Raw genomic sequence first — 12,056 nt, 5'->3', positions numbered from 1 at the left:
CTAGCAGACCCGCCTCCTCCCGGGGATGGGTTGAGCCCACTCTAGCAGACCCGCCTCCTCCCCAGGATGGGTTGAGCCCACTCTAGCAGACCCGCCTCCTCCTCCCGAGGATGGGTTGGGCCCACTCTATCAGAGCCTCCTCCTCCCGGGGATGGGTGGAGCCCACTCTAGCAGACCCGCCTCCTCCCGGGGATGGGTTGAGCCCACTCTAGCAGACCCGCCTCCTCCTCCCGGGGATGGGTGGAGCCCACTCTAGCAGACCCGCCTCCTCCTCCCGGGGATGGGTGGAGCCCACTCTAGCAGACCCGCCTCCTCCTCCCGGGGATGGGTTGAGCCCACTCTAGCAGACCCGCCTCCTCCCCAGGATGGGTTGAGCCCACTCTAGCAGACCCGCCTCCTCCTCCCGGGGATGGGTTGAGCCCACTCTAGCAGACCCGCCTCCTCCTCCCGGGGATGGGTTGAGCCCACTCTAGCAGACCCGCCTCCTCCTCCCGGGGATGGGTGGAGCCCACTCTAGCAGACCCGCCTCCTCCTCCCGGGGATGGGTGGAGCCCACTCTAGCAGACCCGCCTCCTCCTCCCGGGGATGGGTTGAGCCCACTCTAGCAGACCCGCCTCCTCCCCAGGATGGGTTGAGCCCACTCTAGCAGACCCGCCTCCTCCTCCCCAGGATGGGTTGAGCCCACTCTATCAGAGCCTCCTCCTCCCGGGGATGGGTGGAGCCCACTCTAGCAGACCCGTCTCCTCCTCCCCAGGATGGGTTGAGCCCACTCTATCAGAGCCTCCTCCTCCCGGGGATGGGTTGAGCCCACTCTAGCAGACCCGTCTCCTCCCCAGGATGGGTTGAGCCCACTCTAGCAGACCCGCCTCCTCCTCCCGGGGATGGGTGGAGCCCACTCTAGCAGACCCGCCTCCTCCTCCCCAGGATGGGTGGAGCCCACTCTAGCAGACCCGCCTCCTCCTCCCGGGGATGGGTTGAGCCCACTCTAGCAGACCCGCCTCCTCCTCCCGAGATGGGTTGGGCCCACTCTAGCAGACCCGCCTCCTCCTCCCGAGGATGGGTTGGGCCCACTCTAGCAGACCCTCCTCCTCCTCCCGAGGATGGGTTGGGCCCACTCTAGCAGACCCGCCTCCTCCTCCCGGGGATGGGTTGAGCCCACTCTATCAGAGCCTCCTCCTCCCGGGGATGGGTTGAGCCCACTCTAGCAGACCCGTCTCCTCCCCAGGATGGGTTGAGCCCACTCTAGCAGACCCGCCTCCTCCTCCCGGGGATGGGTTGGGCCCACTCTAGCAGACCCGTCTCCTCCCGGGGATGGGTTGAGCCCACTCTAGCAGACCCGCCTCCTGCCGGGGATGGGTTGGGCCCACTCTAGCAGACCCGCCTCCTCCTCCCGGGGATGGGTGGAGCCCACTCTAGCAGACCCGCCTCCTCCTCCCCAGGATGGGTGGAGCCCACTCTAGCAGACCCGCCTCCTCCTCCCGGGGATGGGTTGAGCCCACTCTAGCAGACCCGCCTCCTCCTCCCCAGGATGGGTTGAGCCCACTCTAGCAGACCCGCCTCCTCCTCCCGAGATGGGTTGAGCCCACTCTAGCAGACCCGCCTCCTCCCGGGGATGGGTTGAGCCCACTCTAGCAGACCCGCCTCCTCCCGGGGATGGGTTGAGCCCACTCTAGCAGAGCCTCCTCCTCCTGAGGACAGGTTGAGCCCACTCTAGCAGACTCAGCAAAGGTGGGTGAGAATGCTGAAGAGTCTAAGTTGGATTCTACTCACCTGTCGTGCTGCCTCACTTGCTGACTTCCTCTGAAATCAACTGCTATGTTGTGAGCTGCTCTATGAAACTGAATACCTCAGTCCAGCAACCTTCAAGGAACTGTCGGCTACCAACCTGGACACTTACCTAACCCAAGAGCCAGTAATTCCAATATGTTTTTGTTCAAGAAGGAAAAAACCCTACACCCACAAGACAAGATTTCAAGAATGTATGTCAGAACAGCTTTATTCATAACAGTCAAAACTGGAAACAGCCTAAGAGTCCATTAACGGAGGAGAGAAACAAGCTTGGTGATAGCACACTGATAGAATGAACTCTACTGAGCGTGGGCAGGAACTATTGATCTATTACAGGGGGTGTGAACTGTACAGGATCCTTTTCATAGAACTTTTAACACGTAACTGCTAATCCCAGAAAACCGAACTTCCTGACTTTGTGGTGACTTTCTCTAAGGAAGGGTCTGAGTTGCACAGTGTCTGTAGGCATCAAAACTCAGCTGACTGGGGGCACCTACTCAGTTGTCTGTAATTCACACTGACATGCATTGAAAGAGTCTGAGACACTGAGGAAAATCTAAGGAGACAGCTAAGGCAGAAATATAAGCAGTCTTACATAACAGTTTGCTTGTTGCTTTTTTCATTATTGGAGATGTGTTTGTAATGTCATCAAAGAGCTGGTTTATTCTTTAAACCTTTGGGGCATCTCCCTAACTCTAAGCTCCTTGTGAACTGTATAAAGAGGTCATTTACTGCACAATTTTAAGAAAACACAAGGTACACGCAATCCCATTTTCAACCAGCGATTTGAAGTCTAGGAAGGAATTTACAAAGCAAGTTCCTTTTCTTCTACCACAGTGAGACCTTTCAGCGCTGAGGAGCCGGGCTCAGTGGCACAAGGCAATAATCCCAGCACTTGGGAGGCTGTGGCTGGAGCATCAGCGAGCCAGCCTAACCTAAAGTAAGACTCAGGCTCTAAGACACTAAGAACCGAGTAAGTCACATACGAGGCTGCTGTCGGCAGCAATAAAGAGCAGAAGGGCACAGGCCGCACAGATCCCCACTCCAGGACCGAGGCACTTGGACTCTCTGCCACAGATCAGAGGACACCGTGTATTCAGCTAAAACAACAGCTGGACTGGAGGCGGGGGATATTTATGAAAAATCAGGCTCTGGAGTGAGTTGGGCAACTTTTGTGGGGTTAAGTGTGTGCTACATTCTACTTTTAGCTACTTTTGATACTAAATGCTTTATAATATTTAGGACAATACAAGAATATGTTAATTAACTAAACAGAAGCCCATACCAAACATCTTCAATGTAAAGTAAATACTAGGCTGGGCATGGTGGAGGCTCTGTGAGTTGAAGGCCAACCTGATCTATATAGTGAATGAATTCAAGGACAGCCAGAGATATGTTGAGAGACCCTATCTCAAAAACAAAACAAAACAACAACAACAACAAAATACCATGAAGGGCTAGAAAGATGAGTCAGTGGTTAAAAGCACCTGCTGCTGTTCCAGAGGACCCAAGTTAAGTTCCCTGTCACCACTTCATGTAGCTCACAACCACATGCAACTCCAGCTCCAGGCTATCCAACACCCTCATGGGACCCCCCACACACACATGCACATCCCCACAGACACACACATATACACATAACTTAAAAAATAAAATTAAGCTTTAAAAATAAATAACTACTAAATACTGAGATCGCAAAACAGAGCCTTTAAAAAAATACATCTGAACTCTTTTGTAAAAAGAAATTTCATCAAAATTTTACCAGTTTGTTACTAAAAATACATCACTATTAGGAAATGAATTAAGATATTTCACTTTAAAGTGGTACTTAGAACGTTCTACAGTGACCTGGTGTGGTAGTGTACACTTAGAATCGCAGCACTCCAGAGGCTGAGTCAGGCAGATTTCTGTGAGCTTGAGGCCAGCCTGGTCTAAACAGCCAATTCCAGGACAGCCAGGGTTACATAGTAAAACCCTTTTTCAAAAACAAAACTAAACCATCTTTTTTTTTGAAGGATTTCCTAACTGCTCCCAACCCAGAATTAACAACCTCTTTTACATACTCCAAAAAACAGTACAATATACTCCTACAGGTTACACTTTGTGAGAGTCTGTTATTCTTTAAAGCCCCTTACTACCTAGTGCTGGGAAGTTACTATCTGCCTCTCCAAAGTTTCGCCCGTGTTTAACACATAATGAACTATTAGCTATAATTTTTAAATTTTTCCATGCAAGACATTTAGCTATCCCTAGGGGGGAATATATATGTGTGTATGTGTGTGTGTGTGTGTGTGTTACTACAATAACAACCAATTAATAGTCAACTAACAAGTACTTTTAATGATTCAGCATACATCTAATGGAAACTAGACCTAAGGAAGCTCTAATGTTCTACAAACACATATGAAAGTGTAAGTTAAGTACAGATTTTTTTTAACCATGGAGAATTCAGTAATTATTGTGTTGTCTGTTTTCCACAAATGAGCCAAACAAACGAGGTTAAAAAAGAAAGTAGGCTGTGTCGAGGTTAGGTCCTCCAAACTAGAAAATAATGATATGAGGCCGTTTCACTGTTCGCAGCCCACTGGATGTGGGTCCACGGAAAAGCACTGCAAGCCTTTTGTGGAGCTAGCCATGACTGGGAAAGGCCCACTCCTCTGTGCATTCATTCTGAATGAGGAAACCGATGCACAAGTAGATATAAGTAGCATGTTGGTGGTTAGAGATTTGTGAGACAACGTATTAATCAGATTTGGGAAAGAGTACTTGGAAGTAAACAGTCTCGGCTCATTTATTAAATCAGACTCAGACCTTTCATTTAGTCTAAAGAAAAAGAAACCATGTGCAGTGGCAGAGGCCGGAGGTCCCAGCACGTGGCAGGCTGAGGCAGAAGAATCCTGAGCCTCGACCTGTCTTGAGAGACAGAGAAAAATGAGTGAGGAAAGAAAGAAAAGCAAGACAAGAAAAAGATATGCAATTTCATATAAAACCAGCAAGAACTTGAGTTTTCCTCTGGTCAGATGAAAGCCTACTTATGAGCCAGTTCACCACACTCGACAGTTAGTGTCTGAATATCCAGCATAGACCCAACAATATGATGATGATTTCCAATGTTTATCATACCATTGGTCATTCATTACCCATTACTGGATCACAAACACCATTTGCTAAAAATTAAGTGAAAGATTATATAAAATACAAAAGTACAACACACATATAAGGGAGAGTGTCGTTTTCATTGCCTGAAAGTTCTGATTAAATTTTGACAATAAAATATCTAAGTATGGGCTAAAAAACAATCTGGTAGCTACCCTTTTCCATAAGCCCTAGACTAGTACTTTCTCCCCCCAAAGCTACATAACTTAGGAACTCCTCACTGCAATTACAAAACCAAGTACAAATTATCATAGCTGAAGCTCAAATCAAACTGCTGACTCAACATCCACCACGTTCCACTACAAGCGCACTTGAACACGTGTACCTCACTTTCTATCTGTAAACGAGAATGGTAGAACCTGTCAAGTGGTAGAAAACCATCATACATAAAGTGCTTAGTCGAAGTTTACAGAACAATTTGAAGGAGTAACACCCGTGGGAATGGACACCAAGAAGAGCTGGAGGTGTATAGCCCAGTGGTAGAGGACTTGCCCAACATAAGCCAAGTCCTAAAGTTCAACAGCATCAAGACAAACAAGGAGCCTGTCTCTCGTAGTAAGCACTGCTTACTCTTCCAGAGGAACTGAGCACCCATATTGGGTGACCCACAGCCTCCTATAACTCCAGCTCCAGCAAACTGCCTTCTTGGGTCCTCCACAGGCACGCTCGCGCACGCGTGCACACACACTGGGCAAATATTCACACAGACACACAGGTGCTCATGAATAAAAGCAACAACAACAAAAAATTTTTTAAAGAAAACATTTAAGGGAGGGGTCTTTGGTATTTTATTTTAAAGGTGAGCCTTTTAATTTTGTATCCTTTTGTCTTCTTTGAATTTATAATGCATCTGTAAAGTACATACTCCAAATGTAATGTTTTAAAGTACATAACCTAATTACTCTTTATTTAAAAAAAAAAAAAACCCAGGAAATATCAAGGCAGTGATTATGGCCCTTTTGTTTTTGTTCTCCATTTCAGTGTTTTATAAAACATTATGTCTTTCTAAAAGAAAAACAACGACTTGCTCAGAAGGGGGGAGGGGCAAAAAAAGTAAAGTCCAGCGTTTAGGAATCTGTGCCTCTTTGGAGATTTTTCTTGCCAAAGACTTTTTAACTAAATCCCCACTCAAACAGCCCTATCTATCATCTTTGTCTCTAAGAAAACGAGCTAGCTGAGACAAGGTAAATACACAACGGTGGCGTGCGGAACTTGAAAGCTGCTCTTTCTTCCCTTATCATAAAGGCGCACAATGCCCTTATCACTATTGTCTCAGACAGGCCGGTAGTAGTCTTTCCCAACAGACTGTAAACGTCTTAGCAAAGGTGGAATTCCACAAACTCCATCCGTCTTTCGCTGTGTTACTAAGAATAGGGCAGATTCTTAAAACACTTGTTGAGTTACCGTACACTTCTCTTGGCTCGGACTGTCTTCAAGAGACACGACCATGTCAAACAAAACTAGCACACACACACGACAAAGCTATTCTAAAGCGACTCCAGTCTAACTTGTCTCACAACACACTGAACTGAACAAGTTTTAAGTATGTCCATATCCAGGGTCAACCACTTACACGGAGTTTACCTAAGTTGAAGTACCACGGCTGCAATCGCCAAAGAGTGGATTCACACATCCACCACCACCCCTTTCCACGCCCCCACCATCCCAGGCACGAACTTCAGGTCTCAGGGTGAGGTGTAAAAAGAGCACCAGCCAAGCCCCTACTTGTCCCGCTACAACCTGTAACTCTTTCTAGGAGTCCGATCTCCCGCCCTCCGCTCCCAAACCCCCCGTAAAAGACAAATTCCAAAGTCTCCCACCTGCTGCAAAGTGCAGGGGAGAAGACTTTCGGCCGGCCATGTCCTTGGCATTCACGTTCGCTGCGTCCACCAACCTCTTCACCCGGGACACGTCCCCATTGCGACAGGCCTCCAGCAGCTCCCGCAGGGCCCCACTTACGGCTGGGACCCCCGGGCCCAGGCCCGCCGCCCCGGCTCCCAAAGTCGCTGTGGAGCCAACTCCGGCCGCCTCGGGGCTCTCCGCTAAGCTCGAGCCAGGGGAGGACGGCGAGGAAGACGACGACGAAGTCGGGGAAGAAGTGGACGACGCGGAGTTGTTACCGCCACCGCCGGCTGGGCTGGGAGCCACTCCGACGGCGGCGGCGGCGGCGGCGGCAGCTGCCGGGACCGCGGCCGTAGCGGCCACCGTGCAGACGGCGCCGTCCACCGGGTCGGGAGATCGCGGCCTGTCGGGCGGGTCCCGGCTGCCATCCCCCTCGGGCAGCGCCAGGCCGTGCCGCGGGGAGGCGAAGGGCGCCAGGCCGCCGGCCGTGGGCGAGGCCGGGGTGGGTCCCGGGGCCAGGCCGGGGCTGAGCGGCGGGGGAGGTGGCGGTGGCGGCGCCGAAGCCCCTGGGGCGGGCTGGAGCTGTTGTTGATGATGGTGGTGATGATGCTGAGAGCGACGCGACGCCGCCATCTTCCCACTCCCCCACTACTGTCACTGCGGCAACGGCGCCACCGCCCGCCCTCACTTCCGCCTTTTGGGCCAATCAGAACCGAGCATCCCGGAAATGATTCGGGCCGAAGAGGGTGGAGTCCGAGAGAAGAAGGGAAGTATTGGGAGTTCGGAGGCCAGCCCGCCTGGGGGCGTGGCTTTGTAGGAGAGAGGCGGGCTTTTGTGACGCCCTGGCGGGCTGGCTTGGCCGATTTGAAAGCTATGGGGAGCCACTTTTCCTGCCCCAGGAACTTCCTCCTAAAAACTTCACTTTCTGCGGGCTTGCTTTGGCCCGAGGAGAAGGTGTCCGCCCGGTCCCCGCTTCTTGAAGCAGCTATGGAAGTGTAACTTGATGCCAACACCCGTCCCATGTCCTCGCCTGAAAAATGGAACGAATAGTACCCACCTCACAAAATCGTTTGCAGGGATTGAGTGAGCTGATGCATGCAAAACGCTCTGAAGCATACATAACTCTAAGTAGCACATTGGGAAGTTTTAAAAATGCAGGGTTAGGGGGTTGGGGATTTAGCTCAGTGGGTTCGGTCCTCAGCTCCTGCGGGGGGGGGGGGGAATGCAGGGTTAGATCTCCCCACACCCCTGTTAATCTCTGGTCTCTTTCTGATACAGGACAGGCAAGACGAATAAGGGTACTTTTATATTCTATAAGGATACATTTGTACCTAATACTGTAGAAAGGAATTCGTACATGTACACGTTGTCAATAGCTCGATTTGTTTGTTTTAACTCGGGGTGCCTTGAGAGGAATACCAGGCTCAGTGGCCATGGGAGTATGAAAACTTGGCAAACCTAACTCGACAGAGACTAAGGAGGGGCAGGTGCAAGCAGTGAGAAAAGAGCACCAGCCATGACTCTCAGAGACCAGGCTGACCACCTGACCAGAGAGACAGGGCCAGACTCTGGGATGATTGACATTCTTTGTTCCCATTTGCTAGCTGGGAAATGATGGGTAAGGCAGCTCTCTAAAATGTTAATCCCGTCTTCTCTGAAGACAGCAGTTCAAAGATTCATCCATTCTCTACTTGTTGGTTGCTCCAACGCAGATAGCCTGGCGAGAGTTTTCCCTGTAAATTCTCTCACTCTGTGACTTTGCTAGATCCCAGTTTTAAATGGTGATTCAGATAACCACGATTGAAATTCAAGCTCCGCCACTTTCTGGGTGTGTACATTCAAACAAGTTACTTAACCAAACATTCTGCCAGTCTCCCTTTTGCAAGACCGACAAATTTGATTAAATATTAATTAAAATTAAGATTTTTTTTCTTATTCTGTCTTTGTACTTTTATTTCCCATTTTAACTTTAAGTAATTGTGAAAAAGTTTCTTTTTAGGTTGTTTTGTTTTGTTTTGTTTTGTTTTGAAGTTTGGCTCTTTCCCCCTCCATTTCTTTCCACTCCCCTCTCCTCTCCCAAACTAAGATTAAAAACCTGAATCCTGTCTGTAACGCACCATTAAGGTGCCATTTTCTAGAGCTGTTTTTTTTTCTCTACTCTTCCTATTACTATAGATTTTGTGTGGTATCAAGAGATATACCCATGAATGAGATAATTTAATGAGGTCTCTGTTTCATTCCAATTGTTCAATAGTGAAATAGGCATTGTGGAAGTACACACTAATAGCATTATTTTAACAGAGTGGACACATGAAGAGTCTTTCCCAAGGAAAAAAAAACAAGATGGATCAAGCAGAATATTAAGCCAATGGTTGTTTCAAGTATTCATTATTAAATATAATTGGCATAATGTTAATATTCTCATTTCAATGAATGGGTGAATCTTGGCATATCAACTGAATTCAGTAAGATCAGGAACATGAGTGGTGTCTGGTTCTCATTGAATCTAGGACTACAGGTTATATGTGTAACATTATCTTATGTCTTATACACTTGTGCCCTTTTCCACAGTGACATTTGACAAAGGGTAAGGCTACAGCAGAGAACACAGTGAAACTAAAATCGGGCCACAATCTATGTTCTTATAGTTTTGACTCTTTTTCTGTGCACAAATGGTATTACATGTAACAATCTAATTCATAAATCTTTATACATTTCAAGAAACACATTCAGGTTCCTTTAAACAAAAATGTCAATGGACAAAACTTAAATTTACAATAAACTCAGAAAATGTATTTTATTTACTAGGAACATACTGCCCTGCCTTAATTTCCTTATCCAGAATCCAAAAAATGTAATCAGTCCCCCCCCCCCAAAAAAAATTGTACCCAAAGCATTTCTGAACAGTGAAATCCATAATCCAACTTGTGAGAAGGTTTGTTAACAGTGTTATTTGGATGAATGAAGCAAGAACTGGTAACTGGGTCCCTCTTTGGATGGTCTACAACTCTGCAATAGGCATCCATTATGGATTGATTACTACAAACCTGGAGATACAGAAAGACCCACTTACCCAAGGTTTTGTATTTATTTTCCAATCCATGACCACATGGTTTCTCCTAAAGGAAACAGAGCAAAAGATGGGACTCTATCTGTTATGATGATCACCAACACCAACGGGATAGGTTCCCTTTTCATCATCAAAATTTGGAAAATTCTTGTGATGACTATAGAGCAGACTGCTAAGTCAGCATTGTTCTCTTGAGTCTTCTTAACATGGAGTATTTGGGAGTGGAGGCGAATCGCCACAATGTATCAGCAATCAATTGTCCTTCTGCCCCTTGAGTGTTCTCTGAAAGGGAAGCATAAAGAATGTTTCATCTCATCATCCCCCGATGGCCATTTACTCATATATTGCCGAAAGAAGTAATGGTCAAACTATTTTAAAATGCATTTATTTTGTCTGCTTATCAGAGCAAAATAAATAAGAAAGTCTCCGCTGGATAGCATGAAAAGACTGAATTGCCTGAAACTGATCATAATACGTTCTGAAAATGCATTCAGTCAATTGGAAATAGCTTTTTTCATCCTCAGTGAAGAGCAGTAAAGGTGCTTAACATTAAGTATTTATAAAGTGTATGGGCTCAGAAGGACTAATGTTGAGTTCTAGATAGGAAAGAGCAGCTATCACTACTTAATCTGCGGTTGTGCACAGGTCTATGAGGGATAGATCCATCATACTAGATACTAGAGGAATACACTGTGCTAAAGAAAGCAAAACCTAGAGTCTAACAAACAAAAGAATTGCATCTCTAATAATTATTAGTCAGCTAGCCTGGGTAGATACATTTCAACCGATGAACCTGACTTTACTGGAGTCTTGTCATGAGGATTCCTTGTCATAGTAAAAAGCCCTGTTGTTTGTATGTACTCCTTGAATGTTAGTTCTGTTCTCTTATGTGCCAAACATAAAATTAACAGGACATACAGCCACTATTAATAAGTTTCTCCTCTCAACTTCTTTTATGATGAAGATAATAATTAGGAACAAATATCTACCATTTCACATGTAACAGAATTCTTTTTGTTTGTTTTGTTTTTTTTTTTTTTTTTCAACACAGGGTTTCTCTGTGTAGTTTTGGTGCTTGTCCTGGATCTTGCTCTCTAGACCAAGCTGGCCTTGAACTCACTGCCTCCTGAGCCCTGGGATTAAAGGCGTGCATTACCACCGCCCGGCTCCAGAATTCTTAAAGATTGATTTGTTTGTTTGATTAATTCAGAATTCTTATAAGTCTCTCCAGTTTCCAAAAATTGAGAATCACAGCAGTGTCTTATCATTTTCAAAAATATTTACACAAAAGTCATGTCCAACTGACTTAAAAATACAAGATTACAGTACTTTCCTAGGCCATTCTGCTGACATAGAAAAATCTACTAACTGAAAACAAACAAACCAAAAAAAAAATCTCTGTTTCTGGAATGTTATGATATCTGGTTTTCTCCATGGTAATTACATGAACTCTCTTTAAAGGTTACAACATCATAAATTAGCATGAGTTCCATGTTTCTGTCTCAGTCAAATTTGGCTTGATTATTCTATTCATGAATTTCCAATTGATCTGCCCCACATATGAGTTCATTAGTAGTATTTCAGATTTATTAAGTCCAATTATTCTTTGATGTCCTGTATAATGCTTCCTTGGCAAATCTGCCAGCACGAGGCAGAGCTATAACTTAATCAAGGCAGTGTCATTTTCTCACCTTAGTCTTAGAAAAATATGTCATTCTTATATCAGAAATGCCCATGGTGCCAATGGCCCAGATTTCTCTATAAAGGTGTTACATTCTCATAGCTAAAGTTCCAACCAGAAATCTACTTGAGTCATAATGACAACAGTTACCATGGCAGCCATCATACTGAATCAATTGTGCCAGATGAGGTTTGTTTAAAAAACAAAAACAGCTTCCTATGAGACAAGAAAAGGACAGGACAGTAATTCAAAGCTGACATATCTAATTTGAAGTTGCTTTATATAAAAGATAATTTCCTTTAAATACCAAGGGCACCTGATGCTATAGAAGTTAAGAGTGTGGATTCTACATGCTTAGATGTGCATCCTGACTTTGTCACATTGAGGATTAATGCATTTGCTACCCTACAGTTTTGGGGGATACATGTGCATGTATGTACACACATGTGTGAAGACCAGAGGATAACCACAGGTGTTGTTCCCCAGGTGCCATTCATCTAGTCTTTAACTGAAAGACAG

The 12,056-nt window shown here is 46.2% G+C and overlaps 1 protein-coding gene across 2 annotated transcripts in view; it reads right to left on the bottom strand.

The window, feature by feature from the left end:
* The window catches only part of Tnks (tankyrase), a 159,493-nt gene extending 147,843 nt beyond the window's left edge, over positions 1-11,650 (bottom strand). Inside the window, exons 1-2 of one of the 2 annotated variants that reach the window (XM_042262492.2) lie at positions 11,548-11,650; positions 9,860-10,138 (exon numbers count right to left, since the gene is read on the bottom strand). Coding sequence is in view for 1 of the 2 variants with exons in the window: in XM_006973957.4 (XP_006974019.2) it covers positions 6,765-7,419 (655 nt within the window). In the remaining variant the exon portion in view is untranslated. Of the gene's footprint in view, positions 1-6,764; positions 7,474-9,859; positions 10,139-11,547 lie in introns of those variants that run through there. The other variant, XM_006973957.4, reaches the window with a different exon arrangement.
* Between the last annotated feature and the right edge of the window lie 406 nt (positions 11,651-12,056).

This window comes from Peromyscus maniculatus, chromosome 17, assembly GCF_049852395.1.
Source record: "Peromyscus maniculatus bairdii isolate BWxNUB_F1_BW_parent chromosome 17, HU_Pman_BW_mat_3.1, whole genome shotgun sequence".
Classification (NCBI taxonomy): domain Eukaryota; kingdom Metazoa; phylum Chordata; class Mammalia; order Rodentia; family Cricetidae; genus Peromyscus; species Peromyscus maniculatus.
Note: the sequence above shows the minus strand (reverse complement) of the source record. Positions and strands in the feature narration are given on the sequence as shown.